This window comes from Micromys minutus (assembly GCF_963924665.1).
Source record: "Micromys minutus genome assembly, chromosome: 21".
NCBI lineage: Eukaryota > Metazoa > Chordata > Mammalia > Rodentia > Muridae > Micromys > Micromys minutus.
Genome location: NC_137956.1, coordinates 1,328,254 through 1,351,087, shown reverse-complemented (window position 1 = coordinate 1,351,087; position 22,834 = coordinate 1,328,254). Strand labels below are relative to the sequence as shown.

Sequence of the window (22,834 nt, the reverse complement as noted above, 5' to 3'; positions counted from 1 at the left end):
CTTGGCATGACCCACCAGGCTTTCCATCAGCCAGCTCTGTCTCACCAGCCTCATCTGCCGTCTGCATCCGTGCATCCCACAACCACTGCCCACCACATCCACACAGCACCTGGGCCTTCTGGGCTGGTGCCTGTGGACCATCACTCACCTGGAATGGTCTGGCCTCCCACCAGCCCAATCCAGCAAGCTCCTGTTTGTCTTCTGTGACTGAAACGTTTCCTGACTCCCTCTTCTGTCCTGCCAGAGCCCCTGGCCTGACCACTCTTAGGATTCCTGTCACACGGCCCCTCTGCCTCTGTTTTTCGGTGTCTTGGCTGTGAGCATCTTGGGTATTCCATCTTCATCTTGGCACCTGATTCAGAGGAAGCCCTTGGGTAGGATTTGCTCCAGCAAGGAGAGAGAGCACAGAGGGGATTTAAGAAAGTTGCTGAGGTTTCCTACCCAGAACCCAGAAAGCATGTATATAACAGTCAAGTCCTTCCCCATACATATACATTGGTCTGATTGATTTAATTATAAAACTCTTTGGGAGCTGTAAGTGTGACTCAAGTAAAGGTGCTTGCTGCCAAGCCTGATGCCCTGAGTTAGATCTGTAGAATCTACATAGTAGCAGAGAACTGACTCCCACAAGTTGTCTTCTGATCTCCACGTGGCATGTGGGTTTCCACATATGCGCGTGCACACACACACACACACACACACACACACGTATGAATACATACATACATGCATACATACATACATACATACATATATATGTATATGTACACACACACACACACACACATATATGGACTGTTTTAAACACAATAAAAGAGACACTTGAAATGGGAAAAGCACTGCGCTGCCTTCTCAGTGCCCCAAACATCGGATGTTTGTTTTCTGTTTCTCTCATCATCTACGTGAGGTACTTGTGTCTGGTTGTGCTCATAGCGAGATGCATCTGCCTTCCTGTGACATTCCGTACCATGCAGTTTTTCCTTGAGGAGGCGCCATTCCTCATGAGTCTTGTTTTCAGTGATTGCATGGTTTCACGTCAGCTGACTATACCAGTTCCCCCCATGCTTCAGACATTGTATTTGTTTCCAGTTTTCTAGAATTTTACTGTGATAAGTGTTATTATATAGATCATTTGTATTGCTTTAAAGTGTCTGATACATGCATCATGAGTAAGATCATAAAGGGCAGAAAGTCCAGATGATTTGTAGAGACTCAGGAGTCTTGTGTGGTTTTTCTAAATTCTTATTTTCTCTTGGATATGGGACTCCTACATATGGCAGATGCCCCCAGGAAAACACTCCGGTTAAGAGAGATCTGGGTTCCAGGGCTAGAGCTATGGCTGTCTGGCAGATTGCTTTCCTGGCACACATCCAGCTTTGGGTTTAATCTGTAGTGCTACATAAAGCAGGGTTGGTGGTATAAGCCTGTGAGACAGTACTTGGGAGGTGGAAGCGGACGATCGGAAGTTCCAAGTCCTGGCTGTTCCTCAGACATAAACTCTGACTCTGAGAGAAATGGGCAGGAGACTTTGGAAATATTATGAAGCTTTGATGACCACTGAAAGATAATTCCACACCTCACCTTGCAGAAGACAGTGCCCTGACACTCCCTGAAGTTAAGAGTAGACCAGAGGCTGAGTAGATGGCTCAGTGGGGAAAGTGCTTGCACACACGAGTATAAAAATCTGAGTTTGGTCCCAACACCCAGCAACAGCCAGACCCAGTAGCATGGGCCTATAATCCCAGTGTGAGGGAGGCAGGAATAGAAAGCTCTCACTGGGCAGCCAACTTCTGACCTCCATGCGTGCACACATGCACGCGCGCGCACACACACTCGAGTAAACTATACTGGACAGGAGACTGTAATAAAAAGATGGAGAGTTCCATTGACAGTTTCTAAGATGTGCTCCAGCAATCGCTCCATTCTTGTTTATAGAGCAGAAGCCTGACTGAGCCTTACACTGTATCCATAAAGTCTCATTCCTTACAAGGCTCTTAAACTCCCAACACAAGAGTGGGTGCTCCCTGGCGTGTCTCATAGTCCTTCACTCCCTCCGGAAACCTTCAGTGAGTCTGAGCAGCCTCTGCACCAGGTGCTGTAGGTACAAAGAGTTTAATTATGCACCTTGGGTTGCTAGTACCCAGCCTAGAGCAGTACCTGTCAGAGAGAGCCAGGCATGGCAAGTACTGTAAGAAAGTCAGCACAGAGCATTCACAAACACTGAGAGAATGTGAGCCGGGGCCATGACGTGCAGAGACTCAGAAAGCCAAGCCATAATGCAAACACACGCAGTTAGGACCAAGGGGCAGTGGCTTTGAAGACTAAGGCAGCCGGAGTATACTTCTGTTACAAGCATGTGCTGCTGATCACATGGCCTTCAATTCCCCTTCAGAAGCTTGTGCTCAAGCCCGAGAGAGTAGCATCAGTAAACCCTCCTCTGTAAGTACGAGGGCCTGAGCTAGATCCCCAGAGCCCACCTAAGAAAGCGGAGCCTGGTGTCTGATGTTTGCTGGGAAGACAAAGATGAACTTCAGACCACTGAGAGACCCTGTCTCAAAGAAAGAAGGTGGTATGTCTGAGGCTCTTCTCTGCCTCCAAATCCACACACATAAAAACATTTTTTAAAATGTGGTTTTTGGGAGCCAGGAACTATATCTTAATTTATCACGGAAAGAACTGGACTTAGGTTTAGGTGTTGGAGGAATTGGCTGTCTCCCTGGCTCCAGATGACTTCTGCGTTATGACTTGGTCTCATGAGCTTCATGTCTGTTCTTGCCAGACTCTCGGGCTTTTGCTAATGATGTTGTGCATGCCTTGTTCCCTCTCCAGGCGGCAGGAAATGCTGTGAAAAGAGCCTCAGACAATCTTGTCCGTGCAGCCCAGAAGGCAGCATTTGGCAAAGCTGATGATGACGATGTTGTTGTGAAAACCAAGTTCGTGGGAGGCATTGCTCAGGTGAGTGGCAAACACACTCATGCGCACTTGCCAAGATGAGGGTTATATTACAGCAGACACTCAACAAAGCAGGACCTTAAACAAGACGCAAGCCCATCTCTTCTGAATGTAAGTGGCTGTAAGCCTTGTAGGAAGAGGTGATGTTTCTGCTGTGTTTGAGACCTGGGCTGCACTTTATTATCCCTCCTTAAATGTTGCCCCTGGCAACTGGGTCCAAGATGGCTTAATCGCCAACTTCAGTGTCTCATCTGTCAGGAAGAGGGAAAGGAGAAAGAGCTGGAATTTACAAACCTCACTTCTGCTCCCAGTGGTAATTGGTCAATGTCTAGTCACCATGTGGGATGGGAAATGTGAGGTTCTTTTCTGGATAGTCATGTTCCCAGCTAAAATTCAGGTATTCTATTATAAAGAAAGGAACAGGGAGTGGCCTAGAGTATAGCAGTGATGTCTTTGTGTTTGGGATAGCTGCCCTGTCAATCCCTCCACAGGCTGAATGGACCTTCTCTCGTCCAGAACTGTTAGAAGACTTGGGTTGCCGTAGGCAGGATTGTGTTCTCAGGTGTAGAAGTAAAGAGAAAATGCCAGAAAGCCAGGCCTGTGTCTTTTGAATAGTGTGTGTGTGTGTGTGTGTGTGTGTGTGTGTTTTACATGGGGCTGTGTTCTTACCAGCACCAGGCAGCACCAAGCCTACCTGGACTCTCACAAACCATACACCAGGTTTTAGCTATAGATAAGGTTGGTTGGTTGGTTTTTGTTTTGTTTTGGGTTTTTTTGTTTGTTTGCTTGTTTTTTGTTGTCTTTTACTAGAAAGTGTTTTGTTTTTACTTGTTCCTTTAGAAGTCTCACATAAAAGAGTTCCTGATCAATTGAATTTGGGAAATACTACTGCATTTAGTATCCCACACCCTGGTCAATACATTTGTGGACATAGTGGACATTCTGGAAGGTTCACTGAAGGGAACTTGTTTGACTTTCTTGAACACACTTACCTAGTGCCACTGTACCAGTCAGCTGCCGTTCTCAGATTTAGAAACATGAACTGCTGCGTTTGTTTTCCACGTCTCTCCACAACTTTCATTCATGTCCATTGGGTTCAACCAATGGAGTCTTGAAAATATTCTGGGAAACTGCGACCATACTGAATGTTTTAGAAAGGCTGGTTTTCCGGTCATTCTTTAAACAATTCAGTTCAGCAGCCACATGTATGCTGTTCACTTTACATTCGGTCTTATAAGCCATCTGGACATTATTCCAAATATGCAAAAGGAAGCTGGAGGGATAGATGGCTTGGAGGGTTGAGTTTGCCATGCTAAGCATAAAGATCGGAGTTTGATCCCCAAATCCCACATTTAAAAACAAATAGTTACGGTGTGTATATGTAACACCAGCGCTGAGGAGAAACAGCCGACCCCTGGGGCCTGCTAGCTAGGCAGCCTAGTCCCAGACAACAGTCAGAGACGCTGACCCCAGAAATGAGGTGGATGGCTCCTTTAGGAGTAACAGTCAAAGTTGACCCCTGGCTTCTACATATATGTTCGGACACACATACACACACACATGTACCTATACATGTACATATATGTATCCCATGCATATACTCACTAAACAAATAATAAATACAGGAGGAGATTCGTAGGTAATATGGAAATACTATGCCATTTTGTATCAAGGTCTTGATCTTCCCTAGATTTGGGTGTTTAGCCGACTAAGACTCTGAATTCAGGAATCCATCCCCAACAGATACTAAGGGCCAGCTTTATATGAAGGCCACTTAGTGGCTGAGGGTCCTAGCTTTACATTCCTGCACACTTGAGCTTCATCCTTTTCTACCAGCTGAGTCAGGTTAATGGTCACCCATCTCTCAGCCTTAGACCCCTCGTTGTAAATACAAGACTTCCCCAGACTTGCCACAAAAGCAGTGGGACAATCTAAGTCAAGTGCAGTCAGACACCAAGCCTGGTGTGGATGCAGAAGTTTGCTGCTAAGTCCCTTCCCAGAAGTCAGCTCTTTCCCCCTACTCAGCTGGGTCCATTGGTATCAGAACCAAGCTGTGGTGTCGGATAGTTTCCAGAGCTAAGAATGCTGCTCCTGAGCCAGTATTATGGCTCAGCCAGAAAAGATGCTTGCAGGGTAAGGCGTGTGGCAGCAGGCCTGGAGCCCTGGCTCCATCCCCGGGACCCACATGTTGAAAATAGAGAACTGACTTCTACATATTGTCCTGTGACCTCCACATGTGTGCTAAGGCACATGCACATACCCTCAACATACATAAATACATATGGTTTCTTTTAAAAGGATGTTCTGCATCCGTCATCGGAGGGGTTGTGGAAGACAGGCCTCCACAGACGCCCCAGATCTGTTCTGCTCTTGTTTCCTTCCAGATCATTGCAGCCCAGGAGGAAATGCTGAAGAAAGAACGAGAGCTGGAGGAAGCCAGGAAGAAGCTGGCCCAGATCCGCCAGCAGCAGTACAAATTCCTACCCACGGAGCTTCGGGAAGATGAGGGCTAACACCCGCCCACGACAGTGAGCCCCAGGAAAACTGGACATGCGGTGTTCCCCAGAGCCAGGAACTTCCTGGACACTGCTGGCCCTCCACCTGGAGTCGCTCTCCTCTCAGTCCTGTCACCATGCATGATCACGATCTCACACGGTACAGTGTCCCACCCACAGCTCCTCCGTCTCCCTCACGCCACTATATCTCAGGACAGAGGGACGCACACTTCGTGGACTGTTACCAAAAAGAAAAGTCAGTATTACATTGTTCTCAGACACCTTTCCTCTGTCCTCCAAGACTGCTCCAGGGCCTCCCTGTGAAATCACTCGGGAAAGAACAGTGATAATAATGGGGTCATGGACACAGATACTCTCTCTAGAGAGAGCTGCAGGTGAACATTGTTAATAAAGCCAGAAACACTCCCAAGTGGGGTCTGGAGTCACAGAGGTCCTTCTAAGTGTGGAGCACTGATTCACCCACGGGGGAGAAGATCCCCTGCCCCGTTTGCACGCTTTTCTTGTCTTGGTGTGTAAGCTCCTTGTACAACTACACCCATCTTGTATTCCGTGGCCCAGAAAAATGGAAGTTATTTTATTTTATTTTTCCCTCCCATAATCCAAAGGGCAGAGCTGTGGAAAATGGTCAGGGTTAGGTGGGCAGGGGCCGGAATAAAATACTGGGCTCCTTACTCTGCAAGGCTGTTTCCGTTTATGCAGATGCACACTGGGAGACTATGTTCCTGATGTATCTCAGTACAGCGCCCCCTGGAGGAAGAGTCAGGTAGCATTTAGGAAGGAGGTTCTTCATGTTTGAGCCCCATCTTCAGTTTCTGTGCTCTTAGGAGGGTCCAAGTTCAAGAAGGAAAATTATTTGTGGAGAGCTTTGGCCTTTGATCCCAAGAGGGCATTTCCCACCATGTATCTTAATATTCCCAAAATCTAAATGTGCCCGGTGGCCAATGTGGACCTGTGTGCCAGCATTGCTTTTTGTCACGCAAGGGTTTTCACAGCCCATCATTTGGGTGCCGCCCTTTCAGCCCTCCAGATGTCCCCTCGTGCCTTTCCTCCCAGGGGCCCTCTTCTGGAAAGAACAGTACAGGTCCCTGAGTTTACATTTGAGCTGAGCCTCTACCTGAGATGAGGGGTTAGGGAGCGCCTAATACCAAGCATGTTTGAATGACTTCATGGAGACTTGACAGGGGCGTCCTGGGACCGTAGCTCAGTTGGTAGATTGTCTGCCTGGTTAGCATGTACAGAGCACTGGTCCCGTCATAGAAACTCGATGTGTGGCACACTCCTGTCATCCCAGCACTAGGGAGATAGAGGCAGGTGGATCAGATTATCTTGGGCTACATATTAAATCACAGACCAGCCTTGGCTACCTGAGACCCCGACTCCAAAAGAAAAATAATAATACCAGAGGCATGTGATCTTCAAGGCTGGTGGCTGCTGAAGGCGGGCTTTCTCCCCCTTAATGATAGGATGCCAATGCCACATTGTATACTGGACTCACCGCTTAGATTCAGATTTCCACCAAAGAGGAAATACTGGTGCTCCAGAAAGAATCAACCTTCAACCTTGCCAGACTCTACCCTGTGCGGCAGCTCTAACATCTAATTCAATCTGACACCATTCCAGATGTGTAGAGACTTACAGATGCTGCACAGAGGAATTCCTTCAGACAGGTAGAAGGACCTAAGCGTGGTGTGAATGGAAAGCAAATGCAGAACACACGTGGAAGTGAGGCTATGCCAGCATCAGATCCAATAGAGCAACTGCTAGAGAGCTCAGTGCTGGGAGCCCTTGGCGCTCACGAAAAGCAAATGGCCTGGCTCACCCTCTCTGAGTGTAACTCTTAATGCCTTTGCTGGGTACTTCCCAAAGTGATCAAGATGTGACAGTGACCTCACACAATAGGACAAGAGGCCCTCCTGCATCTAGCTCACCCTCTTTCCTATAGGATACGCTTCCAGGCAGCTGCTCCTCACCCCCCCCCACCTTTTCCCTGTCACATTGGACATTCCTGGGGCAGGGCAGGCAGGGTCACACTGAGTGTCTGTCCCTGCCCCAGGGTTGTTTAAAACCTTTAAAAATGAGGATACAGGAGAAAACATCTAACAAATGAAAGGCAAAGGGCTGTCCTTTCTGCTGTGAAGGGTGGACACTCACAGGACAATGGGACAGACCCTCCTGTCCGGATTGTTGTACACTAGGAACTTTGGGGGCAGGTCGTTCCCAGGTATCACCAGCCACAGTCATGGGCCTATTTCTCACTTGTCCCTTCCTTGTCCATAACGTGAATGTCCTTGTGGCTGGCCGGATCTCTCCTCATTTCACAGAAGGGATGAAATGCTGGACTACAGGCATTACTTAAGCAGTGTTGCTGGTGGTGTTACCAGAGGTTCTGAGGGGACTTCTGACTCCTAATGGAGAAAGAATGAAGATGTAGTAAATTGCATTTTGGAGTAGTTTCAAGGCCAAGTGGCCCAAGACCTGGAACATGGGATTCATCCCCGTGTAAGACGGGACTTGGTATGCAGCTGAATGCTCTCCTACCTCTGATCCGTGAAGGAGGCCAGCATTGGGTGTTGAATCCTTACACTGATCTTTCTGTCCAGAATTTTTATTTTTTGATGATCAAAAGAGGGCTGTGCCTGGTGGCTGGGAAATTGCATTTGGCTTGCTTCTGCCTTTCAGGGGTCTTTAGACCAGGAGGCAAAAGCCATATTCGGTCCAACAGCCGTAGGCGGCGCTTCCACTGGCCAGTTGAGGTCTTGGAGGTCATCATAAGCAGATACTTAGGACCTAGGCAGTCCTCCAGTTGTCACTGGGGGTTTCCAGAGGCAGCTGCCCTGGGCTGTCAGGGCTAAGCCACCACAGATCTGCTGTCACACACTCTTAGCCCAGAAAGCCCTCTGAGCCTCCCAGCACACTCATCTGCTGATTGTCCAGGTTCCTCTCCAGCTGGTGAGAGTGCCACCACTGAAACCAAGTGTTAAAAACGTATAAAGAAGTGTGATGGCGTACATTTATAATCCCAGCACTGGGGAGGCAGAGGCAGGAGAATCGCAAGTTTAAGACCAGCCTGAGCTGGATAGCACAGTCCTGTCTCTGAAAACCAAACGATCGTGGATATAACAGTGTTAAAATGCTTGCCTCATAAGTGCAAGGAAGGCCCCAGGATTGTTCCCAGCAAAAGGTACCACCACCTAAAAGCATGTATCTATAAGTGGCTCCAGAACTGGGACCTGATGAAGGAACCAGGGTGGAGGTGGTACCTCCTCTTTCCTCTCTGGGAGATTAGTAAGGCTTAGGATCCCAGCGCTGATTGTGTGCTCTGCTGAGACGCCAGAGGAAATGAACTCTGACTGAGCGCACAGACAGACACATCTAAGAGACTGAGCACACTGCGAGGAACTGGAAGGAAATGGCCGCTCTCAGGCTGAGAGGCAACAGTGAGTCCTAAAAGCCAAAGGTCTTAGGGGCTGTGCTGGTGGTTCAGGTCTCACCTCTCCACAGAGTCCCTTCGATGGGGTCAGCAACCTCTGCTAGGGAAGGCATCCTCCACAAATCACCTGACACCACTGCCCCATTGTCCTGAGCTTACACTTGGCGTACTAAGGTTGTGGTCATTGGGAATGAGCACGAGGAGGGGCCTCCAGTAGTCCCACAATACTATCTGTGAAACAGGCGAGGTTTTATCTGGTCTCCCCGGAACCCAGCTCGCTGCCCACCAGGAAGCAATAGCGTGCGAGCCCCTCTGCAGCCATGTCTGTCAGAAGACACGAAAGGGAAGCTCTGCCCTTGTCATAATGTTTAATCACATAAATTAATTTATCTAATCGCATAAATTATTTTTTTTATTCATCAGAAATAAACTTTTAAAGGAATGAACTTGTGTGAAGGTCTCATGGCACTGGGTCGGGGGGGGGGGGACGGAAAGACAGAAAGACAGTGTCTTGTGTATGGGGGAGAAATTCAGCCCTGAGCTCATGGTTTGCTTATTTACAGACTTAAAATCTTAATTCTTTGACAACTTCATACAGCACATATATATGAGGAAGAGGAAAGACACACGTGCGTGGAGGGCGGGAGACAAACTTAGATGCTGGCCCCTCATCCTCTGCTTCATACACATGGCTGGCTGGTCCATGCAGAGCTCATGTTTTAACCACCAGTCTGTTGAGATTCTCAGTGAAAGCCTGACCTGCAGGATAGAAATGGCACAGGCGGGGGGGGGGGGGGGGGGCACACGGGGCAGAGCCTGGCTCATACTAGAAGCTCCTGAATGGTGCGGGATGTGGGGGCTGGGAGAGAGGACCATTCCATTCCATATATGTTTGTGGCAGGAAGGGGGCATCCTGAGGTCACTGACTAAGAACCTTCCTCTGCTGCTCAGCCAGTGACGTATTGCAAATGATGCTCCCATAATCCTACTTTGGTTTTCTTTTTTTAGACCATGACATCTTTAAAAAGTTTTACATATATTTGCACATGTGCGCACATTTGTGTATGTGTGTGTGTGTGTATGTGTGTGTGAGAGAGAGAGAGAGAGAGAGAGAGAGAGAGAGAGAGAGAATGTTTAAATGCACCACAGAAACCAGAGGTCATTGGATTTGGTGCTTACAGGAAACAAATCCGGGTCCTCTGAAACACCAGTGTGCCATGGTGACCATATTACTGAGAGGCATTCCCCTGGGTATTGTCATTTGAACATCTTTGCCCTGAACACAATTGCTTGGTCCAGTTCCCCCAGAGTAAGAAGCCTCTGGCTTGTGCTCAGGGTAGACTGGGGTGAGGGCAGTATGATCTGTCCAGGGGCAGTACCTCAGAAGATCAGTACAGTACCTCAGAAGGCCAGCACAGTACCTCAGAAGATCAATCAGTACAGTACCTCAGAAGGCCAGTACAGTACCTCAGAAGGCCAGCACAGTACCTCAGAAGGTAAGCACAGTACCTCAGAAGATCAGTACAGTACCTCAGAAGGCCAGCACAGTACCTCAGAAGGTCAGTACAGTACCTCAGAAGGTCAGCACAGTACCTCAGAAGGTCAGCACAGTACCTCAGAAGGTCAGTACAGTACCTCAGAAGGTCAGCACAGTACCTCAGAAGGTCAGCACAGTACCTCAGAAGGTCAGCACAGTACCTCAGAAGGTCAGCACAGTACCTCAGAAGGTCAGCACAGTACCTCAGAAGGTCAGTACAGTACCTCAGAAGGTCAGTACAGTACCTCAGAAGGTAAGCACAGTACCTCAGAAGATCAGTACAGTACCTCAGAAGGCCAGCACAGTACCTCAAAAGGTAAGCACAGTACCTCAGAAGATCAGTACAGTACCTCAGAAGGCCAGCACAGTACCTCAGAAGGTCAGTACAATACCTCAGAAGGCCAGCACAGTACCTCAGAAGGTAAGTACAGTACCTCAGAAGGTCAGTACAGTACCTCAGAAGGTTAGCACAGTACCTCAGAAGGTCAGTACAGTACCTCAGAAGGTTAGCACAGTACCTCAGAAGGTCAGTACAGTACCTCAGAAGGTCAGTACAGTACCTCAGAAGGTCAGTACAGTACCTCAGAAGGTCAGTACAGTACCTCAGAAGGTAAGCACAGTACCTCAGAAGATCAGTACAGTACCTCAGAAGGCCAGCACAGTACCTCAGAAGGTAAGCACAGTACCTCAGAAGATCAGCACAGTACCTCAGAAGGCCAGCACAGTACCTCAGAAGGTCAGTACAATACCTCAGAAGGCCAGCACAGTACCTCAGAAGGTAAGTACAGTACCTCAGAAGGTCAGTACAGTACCTCAGAAGGTTAGCACAGTACCTCAGAAGGTCAGTACAGTACCTCAGAAGGTTAGCACAGTACCTCAGAAGGTCAGTACAGTACCTCAGAAGGTCAGTACAGTACCTCAGAAGGTCAGTACAGTACCTCAGAAGGCCTGCACAGTACCTCAGAAGATCAGTACAGTACCTCAGAAGGCCTGCACAGTACCTCAGAAAGCCAGTACAAGGCCCCGAACCCTTGGAAAAAAAAGTTTGATTCTCTTCTGCTCACAACTGTGCTGCAGAAATGAGAAGCCCTGTTCCATAGGTGCTTGGGGCTTGGGTGACTCAGATGTAAAGAGATCCAGAACAGGGCTAGTGGTGGGTCTGTGTCCACCAGCACTTTACCAACAGGGATCTTTAGAGAAGCAGGGCCAGTCTTATTTCAGCTCTCAGGACTATATAGAAAACATTACTCTCCTCAAAAACTGTAGACAGGCTCTGGAGAAGTGAGTCTCTCTCCCACTGTGTTAGAAGGACCCAGAGCTTCAGGGAGGGGCAGGAGCTCAAGCTGCCCAGGATGCCCAGGAGATAAACTGTAGCTGCCCATCAAAGGGAGCCAAGGAAGCAATTAGCCAAGGTCTAGGTTTTAGCAGCAGTGGAGAATGTTGTTAAAAGATGACCAATGTTAGGAAAAGAAGGAAGAGAATGGGGGGAGGGTATGGTCCATGGAGGTATGGAGAGGCCTGGGGGCAAGGGAGATGCCTGGGGGGGGGGCACGAATGTTGGGAATCTCTTCCCCCTGAGGGACCATCCACATGGTGCGTTTAATACAGAATAGAGTTTATTCGGGTTATGGGGGTAGTTAAGAGGGTAGTAGAGGCAGAGAGAGAGAAGAAGAGAATAGAGAAGTAGAAGTCAGCCATGAGTACACGGAGAGAGAGGGGAGAGGGGTAAGGGGAAAGAGCAAGAGCGAGAGGAGGGGCGAGCAGCCCCTTTATAGTGTCAGGTCACTGGGGCGGATTATACCTGGCTATTGCCAGGTAACTGAAGGGTGGGGTTTACAGAATCCCAACAAAGAAGGTTTGGGGCTGTGGAGGAGGGAGAGGAGAGAAGATCACAAAAGCTAAAACTGTAAAGTTTAGAAACAGAAATTGGCGGTGTTAAATGTGGAATTCGGAGCTCCATCCAAAGGGAAGAAGAGAGAGATTCTGTGGATCTCACACCTTTGCCTCACGATCTTCAGACACACAGGCTTGATGTGTCAGGACAGCACTGCCCCATGAGCCATGGCCCTGTTTTGCCAGCACAGTTGGCCAGCACCAGGCTGTTCCACAGGGGGCAGTGTGGTTCCATGGGACATTAGTAGAATGTCCCTGTTTCTTTGGAGGGAAAAACAAATGTTTCTTGGAACAATTTAAGAAGCAAAGTGTAGTGTGTCTCTGGAACTTTCTCGAGGGCTTGAAGACATCTGTGTGCATTCAGTATCTCCAGAGACCATGGAAGCCATGACATCATGCCAGTATCTTTGTCCTTGGGGAGTCTTTGGTTGATGTTGTTTTAATTATTGTATGGTCTAAGGACAAATGCTTTTGCAGTCATACTTTGGATTCACCAGAGTCCTACTCTAAAATATCACTAGAATTATTACCTGCCTATATTCCATCTATGAAATAGCCCCTTCTCGGCCACGTCAGGGGTCCCATGTAGCCTCGCCAGTTTCCAAAACTGTGACTTAGACAGGATGGATAACCTAAGTGATGAACATTTAGTTTGTTTGTGACCAGTGTTTATAAGCTGTTTGAAGACCCTCTGAATTGAACATGCCACATAAGATTGTGTCTAAACAGCTACAACACAGCACAACCGGCTTGTCTTCCTGTTGTGCAGCCCCGCCTAGCACAGTGTAACCTGACTGTCCAAAGGTGCTTCTCCGAACAGTGCTTTTCTAAGGGTCCCTTCCTCACACAGCTGCAAAGAACACAGTTTGATCTTTAATATACTGGCACCCCTTTGTCCCTCTCGCCATGGCAAACAAAACCGGAAGCTAGGACCTGTGATTAAACACTATGGGCAACAGCAACTTAGGAGAAAAGAATTCTTTCACTCTTACCTCTGTATCACAGTTCACCATCAAGAAGTCAGGGCAGAACTCAAGGAAGGAACCTGGAGGCAGGAGCTGAGAAGGCTATAGAGGAGTGCTGCTACTGGCTTACTCCCCATGGCTTGCTCAGCTGCTTCCCTAGAGCACTTGTGTCAAGCTGACATAAGAATTAGCCAGCGCAGGATCCAACCCAAAGGAGGCTGTTGCTGAAATAGAGAAAAGATTTCAGATGGTGTGACAGAGAGAAAGGTTTCTTTAGTAAACCCTGCAGGCACGTGGGCCATGGGCACTTAGAGTTCAATACCTCAGGCTTTCTTCCTTCAATGTCTAGAGACAAAAGAAGGAAACAAAGAGAACACATACAAGCTTTGGGCTTTGGAAAAGTGACTGAGCAAGTCGCTTTCAAGACTGCTAGGAGTCAACGATGAAGGCTCTACTGAAGCCCCAGCGCCTTTCAAAGTGGAACAGTGCTTACTGGGGAGTTGACTGGAAGCCAAGAATGTGCTGATTGGGCCAAGGAAGGTCTCATTCATCCTACTAGTGTTTGGCTGTGGACTTTACATACACCCCGATTCTTCTGAGGGGAGAATATTTGCTGGAGGTGTTGGACTCCCCCATATCAGTGGTGAATGGAGATGCCACGTATAGCCATACGGATAAGCAGCCTCAGGATGGCGTCCATCCCAAAGACGGCCGAGTAAAAACAGGACTGCGTATCTGTAGCAACCTTGTTGGCCAGCCTAGCTAACATTTGTGGGTATAAATCACACTTCTTACTCCAAAGAGAGTGTTATAGCACCACTGTGTAATCTCTGTCTAACATGGTCAGGTCTCTCCAAGAAAAATCACACAACAGGAAGTGAGAGGCAGCTGGTTCTGAACCGCACACAAACAACCATGGCCCCAGAACACACATTCAGACCATCCTGAATGCCATGTCCCACTGTGCAAAAAGTCATCACAAAATGAAGGCAGTTGTAGATCATTGCATTGGTCAAGGCATCGGGTCAGGCCATTTGTCCTGTAGGTTTTAGATGCGGCCTTAACATTCTTAGCTTTTAGGTTGGTAGCAGCTAGTGCCCTGCTAAGCCTAATGGGTGGCATGCTCAAAAGTTTTGTTAAAGGAGGGAAAAAAAACTCCTTTTAGTCAAGAGAATAGACTCTCCAGTGTGTGTGGAGACAGACCTAACATTTCAGTTGGGCCGGGTAGGTAAGTCATTTGACCAAGACACTGCCACCAGGAAGGAACATTTGCCTTAAGCCATGCTACAGACAGGTGGAATAATTATCTCTTTAATGAGATACTGTACTTTTCCTTCCCAGAATTCCAAGCTACCATCGGTGCTTCTTATATTCCAATTTGGTAGCTTACCAGAACAAAGTCATGCGGCCTCCCACACCTGTCCACTTATCTGAATTATTTAGAAAACTGTAACCTCTCTTCTTCTTCTTCTTCTTCTTCTTCTTCTTCTTCTTCTTCTTCTTCTTCTTCTTCTTCTTCTTCTTCTTCCTCTTCCTCCTCCTCCTCTTCCTCCTCCTCCTCCTCCTCTTCCTCCTCCTCCTCCTCCTCTTCCTCCTCCTCCTTCTTCACATGATTTTCTAATAGTGCTTTCTCTCATGGCTCAGGTTTCCCCAGTGCTTTGGGCTTTCTTACTCTTTTCTTCAAGCTCCCTCCCCACTGTGTGGCTGCTTGTTTCCTGTCTTAGTTATATGACCATAGTTCATACGGAGTGGGACTAACAGGAGCTGTGGTCTCATTGGACTAGGTGTGGCCTGTGGGGTGTGCTAAATGTTCCCCTTTGTAAAAGATGCCATGGTCATGGTATCTGTGTTCACAGCAGTCAAAACCCTAAGGTACCACGGAAATATATCTTTCTTCTAAAAGAAAGCCTTTCCTTAACGCTTGCTTACAGTTTCAGAGGTTTAGTCCATTGTGGTCATGGTGAAGGCATAGAGTCATGCTGGCAGACATGGTACTAAAGAAGTTGGGAGTTCTGCATCTGAATTTATTCATAGGCAGCAGGGAGAAAGAGACACTTGACTTGGCTTGAGCTCTTGAAATCCCAAAGTGATACACCTCCTCCAACAAGGCCACACCTTCTAGTCCCTCTCAAACAATGCCACTCCCTAGTAACCAAGCATTCAAATCTGTGAGTCTATGGAGGCCATCTCTATGCCGACCACTGATTATGTGACTGACCTCCCTACCAACTTGCACGGCATGGCTTCTCCCCTCCATCCTCCCCTCCGGCAGCTGCTGAGTTTTACACAGCCTGCCCTGGGGGGATTCTTTTAGACTCTAATACAATTGTCCTCAAAGTTCAATTTGGATCCATTCTGAAATTCTTTCATTAATGAGACCAAGAACCACAAGAAGGGACCCAATTTCCTTGGTCTCGGTTTTACCTAATAGTCACTGAAGTGTTCGGTCAGAAACAGTGGCTAGTAGTAGAAGGTTATTCTGAAGAGTAGAGACAACTCAAGATATAACTTAGTCCTGGTCTACGTCATAGCCCTCTGCAGTCAGGAAGTCTGTAAGACCTTTCACACAGGTCAGGCTTCTCAGGGACTCCATTCCCACCTCGGTTGCCCCACGCTACTCAACTCCATTCCTGCAGTATTTGGGCCAGCCCACACTGCTTTATATCCCAGGGACGAGCCAGGCATATAGGGAAAGGCCAGTATTTGTCCCCACGTGAAGTACTCTGCAAAGTTTCTGTACAGGAAAGAATCTTGAAGGTAGGACCATTCTGCTCAGTGGTTGAACTACTTGTCAAGCAAGTATGAGGACCTGAGTTTGGATCCTAGCATTCATTTAAAATCACTCATCTGTGATCCCATATGGGGTTGGGGGGATCACTGGAGGATCATCAGGGCTTAGTAACCAAGTCTAGCCAATCAGTGAGCTCCACTCTCGGTGAAAGACTGTCTGAAAAAAGGAAGGTAGAGAGCAACCAAGGAAGACATCAGTCCTGACCTCTGAACTTTCTATGCATAAGCACACATGTACACACACACACACACACACACACACAGATAGCCGGTGAGATGGCTCAGCACATAAAAGTACTTGCTGTGCAAGCTGAAGACTACAGTTTGATCCCAGCACATGGTGGGAGGTGAGAACTGTTACAATTTAAGCCACAAAGTTGCACCATGCAACAAACTTCATGTGGGAGATTTATTGTGGGGGAGGGGCACATGGTGGCTGCCTCTGAGTGAGGGTGGGAGAGAGAAAGGGCAGGGAGAGGTGGCACTGGCTTTTTGTAAGGAGGATATGTGACTGGTGGTGACAGTGGCAATGTGTCATATTGTCACAGCTGGTAATGATGTATCCGGCTGTCACTAGGTCCCTGGGGACAGGCTAGGGGAGATGCCTGATTCCTAACAAGAACTAACTCCAGAAATGTCCTTTGACCTCCATGAGCGCTGTAATGTGAACACACACACACACACACACACACACACACACACACACACACCAAACAAACAAGTAAGTAGAAATGCAACTAAAGAAAGTTTTACTTCTATTTTCAAGAGATTCTTGTGTTCCTAGTAAATGCTGCCAGACTCATAGTAGGTCTTGTTTAAGAGCCCCCTCCTTTTTAAAAAAGATTTATTTTATGTTTTTAGTTAGGTGTGTGTGTATGTGTGTGTGTGTCAGTGCCCATGGAGATCAGAGGAGTAAGATTCCCTGGATCTGGAGTTAGCGGTAAGTAGTTTTAAGCCACCGGATGTGGGTTCTGGAAACTTAACTATGGTCCCTTAAAAACAGTGTCTGCTCTTAACCACAGAGCATCTTTCCAGCACTCTGTGCACTTTTCCAATGAGATGTTGGTAATGCCTGGGTTCGAGAGTAGGGGTTATTCGGTGGGAATAAAAAGTATTAGCAGGCTCAGTGCAGACAGCAGAAGCAGCAGACAGCAAGGGTCCCAGGCCTCTCTGAACTTGGGGGCACAGGTTTTCCTCTCTCCTGCCATGTAGTAAGCCTGAGTAAGCTCCAGATGTCTGTGATCATCACCTACAGAGCAAAGCATCTGAGCAATGTCTGGTATTTGAGGTATGTGGTGTGTTTTTTCTGTTCTGTTCTTCTTCACTGGGGATGGAAATTCCTAGCTATTTTGTCTGGAGGCATCATCAGAGACTTGAGGACTCTTAAGCTGAAGGTATGAGAGAGAGAAGAAATTCTAGGTTCCTGCTCCTAGAGCTGGGTGGTTCCATCCCTGTTTGAATTAGAAGAGTTGGCAGTTGGGGGTGGAGGTGCATCTTGGGACTGGAGGGAGGGGAGCCTTGGACAACAACGGGGCAGCCGAGCCCTAAGAATGGTAGGTAAACTGTTATACTTCTGGGTCACAGCCCCTGTGAGACCTGGTGCATGTTCTGATTGGGCAATCTTGGGCTATTGTCTCGGTCCTCAGAAGTTTTGTTTTTCTGTAACCAGACCTGTTTCATAATTCCTCTTGGTGTTTGATAGCTAACAGTTCTCTGAAGAATTCATTCCAGGCTCACTCTTCTAGGTTGATACTGGCTTTTACATGTTATTTATTTAGTATGTGTTACATACCATGTCATGTGTGTGGCGAGGACAACTTGCATAAACTGGTTCTCTCTTTTCAACAACATGGGCCCCAGGGATTAAACTCAGGTCAAGATAGGTAGGAAGTGCCTCCATCTACTGAACATTTCACTAGCCTTCTACTAAATAATTTGAAAATACAATTTCTATCTTCACAGCTAACATTCATGATGAGCATATAATATCCCAGTTGCAATCTAGAGCACATTTTTAAGTGCTGGCACATTTATCCTTACAAAGCAGACTTTAACTTCATCCAACAGCAGGACCCAGGCAGCTGTGTCCAAATGCGTGTGCATGTCAGTGGTGAGGGACAAAGACACCACTCTATGCTGCCATTACCAACAGCCTGAGAAGTTTCCTTAGACTTTTATGGACCTAGACTCAGATAGCTTTGATACTTAAAAGAATTTCAAAATTAATCGATTTGCGATGAAGAGAAGTTGAAGAGCTTATGGAAGATATTTATTATAGGCTGAATGTGAGAGACAAGAGAGATGCTCTGAGAATAAGGAGGACAAAACCCGGGTGGGTGAGGTGCGGGTGGAAGCAAGAGTGGGCACAGGCTCCTCAAGGGCCGCAAACGAGCAAGCAAGTGTCTGAGCATTGGCCATATACGTTATTTGGGTGACTTTCAAGTTACACCTCAAAAGGCCGCCTAGAAGCCCACGCTGCCACCTTAATCTCTTTTGATTGATGAGATAGATAAGCAAAGTGACTCTGGAGATGGATTTATAATCTGATAAAGTGGAAACAGGCTCTCTTAGGGCTGTCCACAGAATTCAGTCCATGACTCCCACCCCCCTGCAAGTGGGATTTCTGGTGAGACTTCCAGAAAGCCTATGACTGGGAAGGGAGAAAGGCTTTGGGCAGTAGAATTGTCCTACAGTCTTGCTTCTTAGCTGCTGTTATTAATCGGGTTCTCTAGAGGGTCAGAACTGTTTATATATAAAACAGGATTTATTAGAGTGGCTTACATGTTGTGGTTCAGCTAGTCTACCAACAATGGCTGACTAGCATTGGGAAATCTAAGGATGTAGTAAATGTTCAGTTCACAAGGCTGAATATCTATCTCAGCTGGTCTTTAGTATATGCCAGAATCCCAAAGAAGTAGGCTTTAACACCAGTAGAGGAATAAATTTGCCAGTGATACTGAGAGCAAGCAGGCCAAGAAAGAAACTTTCTTCCCTGTCTTTTATATGAACTGCCAGCAGAAGGTGTAGTTCAGATTCAAGGTACATGTTCCCACCTCAAAAGATCTGGGTTAAAGGTGCTTCTTCACGCTTTGAATGATTTCAGAAAAAGCCTTCGCAGCTATACCCAGTCCCTTGGGTTTTAGACCATCCCAGATATAGTTAAGCTAACGACCAAGAATAGCCACACTGACAAAATCTTCAAATAAATTTCTGGGTGAGGGCTCCTTTCCCTTCCTTCATGTTCCTGAAATGTTCCTTGTCTTTCTGTCCTGCTTCATTGTGGGTGGGCATCATGAAATTTTCATGGGATGAACAGTAGTATTATCTCAATAAAGTAAATGAGGAAACCAAGATCAAGTCAAAGTGCACACAAATCACACACCTTATAGATGGGGCGCTCATACAAGGGGATCCCAAAACCAGTTCAAAGTACATAATGCACACAGATTGTCAGCTTGTAAACGAGAGAACCCAGATCTGAACCCAGGCCTGCCACCCAGTGCCTTTCACAGCCTCAGGCTTCTGATATGCAAGCAAAGAGAAGTCCTCAGACTCTGGAGGTGATGGTGGGTTTGATAAAAGGGCTCCATTTGTAACATTACAGTGGTGTCAAATACAATGTTCAAAACGTTTCAAAACATGACTGCCATTCAAATACCCAGTAAACATGTGTGAGAGATGTATGCAATTTAGTGGGGGGGGGGGGGAGACTAGCAGCATGTCCCAACTCATCTAAAATATGCATAATGGTCATCATCAATGAAGAAAGAACCCGTGAGTAAGATTGCTGACTTGCAGCCCAGTTACCCTACACGTTAGCAAACTATTATCTCTGGTTGACTAGTAGGCAGGAGCCATGTGTACTGTGTGGATTCGCTGAACAGAGGGCGTGGCACAGAGCAGAGTATGAGACTTAAAACATGAACTGCTTATTTCTGGATTCTGCCCCCCCCATTTACTATCAGGCTGCAGTGAATTATGGGTAACTGAAACTGTACAAAGAAATGCCTTGGATAAGAAAAAAACAACCATTCAATTTGTTTCTAAACACAGGCTATTGAGATGTTCCTGACTAAGAGATGGAGAGAGTCAAGCTTGGGATGAGAGCACAGCCACCAAGTTTAAATCACGGCCCATCAGACTGTGTGACCTGTCAATCCCTGTGCCCTGGGAAGACGTGTTTTGAGGGCAGGCTGGAGAAATGGTTCTGTCAATAAAGTGCTTGAGACTCGAGCGTGAGGACCTGGGTCCATGTAAAACCCAGAGCTTAGCATGTATCTGTCCTCCCGCTATGGGGAGGTGGAGACGGAAAATCTACGCTTTTTGTTTTTGTAGTTGTTTCTTTTGTTTCATTTTGTCTGCTGCTTTACTAACTTAGAAGAACTGGTGAGCTCAGGTTCAGTGAGGGAGCCTGTCTCAAAAAGTCCAAGTTGGCCCCCAAAGGCCCAGAGAAGATTGTAGAAGACGGGGTAGGAAGAATGTAAGAGCCGCACAGGGAGGAAGAGTGAGGGGAATGTTGTCTTCTGGGCACAATGGCTCTCAGGAACTCATCCATCTACGGCTGCCTGCGTAAGACCCACGGGAGATCAGGACAGCGAGATGCTCACTGGGAACCCACCAGGGGAAGGTGGGGTCAAGGGGTGGTGAGTGAATGTGGAGTGGGAACATGTTCAGAGAGAGCTGTGTTACCACATGATGTGAGGAACACTGGGCACCCTTTTGGGTTCTTAGCCTCTATAACAAAAAAATTTAAGACAAGATGCAAACAGAAGCCGGAGGACAATTTTATTAGAGTCTAAAAGAAAAATCTCAGGGCACGCTGTATTATTCAGCAGCCACTTTGAGGAGAAGGAGAATGGGGGTGGGGGATAAGCCTTGCCCTTTGAGTTAAGCCAGCATGGAGGTCAGTCACGTGGTGACAAGCAGCTGTTTGATGGGGAATGGGACTTTAAAGAAAGAACTGGAAAGTCCAAGTGTTGGGGAAAGCATACTTAGAACATAGAAAGAGAAAAAGGAAGTCATGCCTTCTGACTAATTCAGAAAACTGAACAGACCAACCAAGCTATGTGACTATGGCCCTGTAGCTACTGTTCTAGGGTGTGGGAAGGAGAAACGCATTCTCAGTCAAAGGATACTTATTCTGCCTATCTCTGTAAGTGGCTTAAGGTGAGCCTCTCTTCTGAAGGGACAGTCCCTTAGCCAGGTGATTGACCAGCTCAACTGGAATGTTAGGTTCCCACCCAGGCCAGAGAGTTCTTCCTCTTGGCCAGAAGGAATGGATTTCCCCTTAGTAGGACTTTACTGCAGGGATGTCATTCTCCCCTATGAAGAAAGAGGTAGCCCTAAAATAACTCAGGGAAACACGTATAACCCATTTTCACCAAGGAGATCTAGAGACCCAGTTCTAAGGTTGTCCACCTGAAGGAACCAGAGTCTCGACTCCATAGTTTGAGTTCCCACCTCCATGCAGGCCCCAGGGAGTGCTGTGTACTTAGGAGAGCAGAAACCAAAGCTCTCCTCTGGCATTCTTGACCAGAGACACAGGGTGTATCTTTGGGGACTCCTGTCCTGAGCTGCATGTCCTGTTCCTGTCTCCTGCTCTTATTGGTGGCAGGGGGACTGAGGATGGACGTCTCAAAATACACTTTATAAGGTGTAAAATTGTTCAAGAGTAAATAAGAGACATCTGAAGTAAATAATCAAGTGGGGAACAAGACAGGAGACATTTGATGCCCACTTTTGATCTCTGCATGGATGCTTGAGCATGCTCTTGCACACATACGCGCACACACACACACACACACACACACACACACAGCCCAGGTGGGGAGATTTTGTTTTTCAAGATAGGGTTTCTCTGTGTGGCCCAGGCTGTCCTGGAACTCACACCGTAGACCAGGCTGGCCTCAACTCAGAGATCCACCTGCCTCTGCCTCCTGAACAAAACTGTGTCACCAATGCCCCAGTTGTTGTTTATTTATTATTATTTATTTTATGTATAAGTGTACACACCAGAAGAGGATTACAGATGGCTGTGAGTCACCATGTGGTTGATAGAAATTGAATTCAGGACCTCTGGAAGAGCAGTCAGTGCTCCTAACTGCTGAGCCGTCTCTCCAGCCCTTTTGCTTTGTTTTTTAATCAGGATAACAATACCCTTTCTTAAACATACGTCATAAATTTTTTGCCATAACCAAAAGCTGATATAACAGAAGGGAGTGTGACATGATTCTGGTTTCCATGTTTCTAGGGAAACTTTCAGCCCCTGGAGGTAAAGGAAACATTTGGCAGGCAGGTAAGAACATCCACGGCAGCAAGAAGAGGACTGCAACTCTTCAAAGACGTAAGTCACATAATGACTCAGAGCCTCCAGGAAGTATATTTGTGACAATAAAGCTTTAAAAGGGCAAGTGCCCTTCTCACTGGGCCTCCAGAAGAGGACTCATATCAGTGTCTTCATTGGGAGTCAGAACACTTTTCTAAGAAAGACCCAGAAGCTTAGTAGGCCTACAGCTTTTGTTGTCGCATTTCTTAATTTAATTATTTATTGCTCATTTTAGTGTGTGTGTGTGTGTGTGTGTGTGTGTGTGTGTGTGTGTGTGTGTGTAACATGGCCTCCATGATAATGTTCAGGAGCTAGTTCTTTTAATTCACCATTTGGGACTTGAACTCTGATCCTCAGACTTAGCAGTATGTGCGCCTTGACTTATTGCACCATCTCTCCAGCCCATGCATTTAAACATTTTTGTCC

At 47.1% G+C, this 22,834-nt stretch overlaps 1 protein-coding gene across 5 annotated transcripts in view; it reads left to right on the top strand.

Annotated features, from left to right (window-relative positions):
* The window catches only part of TLN2 (talin 2), a 402,865-nt gene extending 396,726 nt beyond the window's left edge, over nt 1-6,139 (top strand). For all 5 annotated transcript variants that reach the window (XM_080934594.1, XM_080934590.1, XM_080934592.1 and 2 more), the window contains 2 exons: nt 2,830-2,955; nt 5,337-6,139. In XM_080934594.1, the coding sequence (XP_080790720.1) occupies nt 2,830-2,955; nt 5,337-5,465 (255 nt within the window). In that variant the 3' untranslated portion in view covers nt 5,466-6,139. The remainder of the gene's footprint in view (nt 1-2,829; nt 2,956-5,336) is intronic.
* The last annotated feature ends 16,695 nt before the right edge of the window (nt 6,140-22,834 follow it).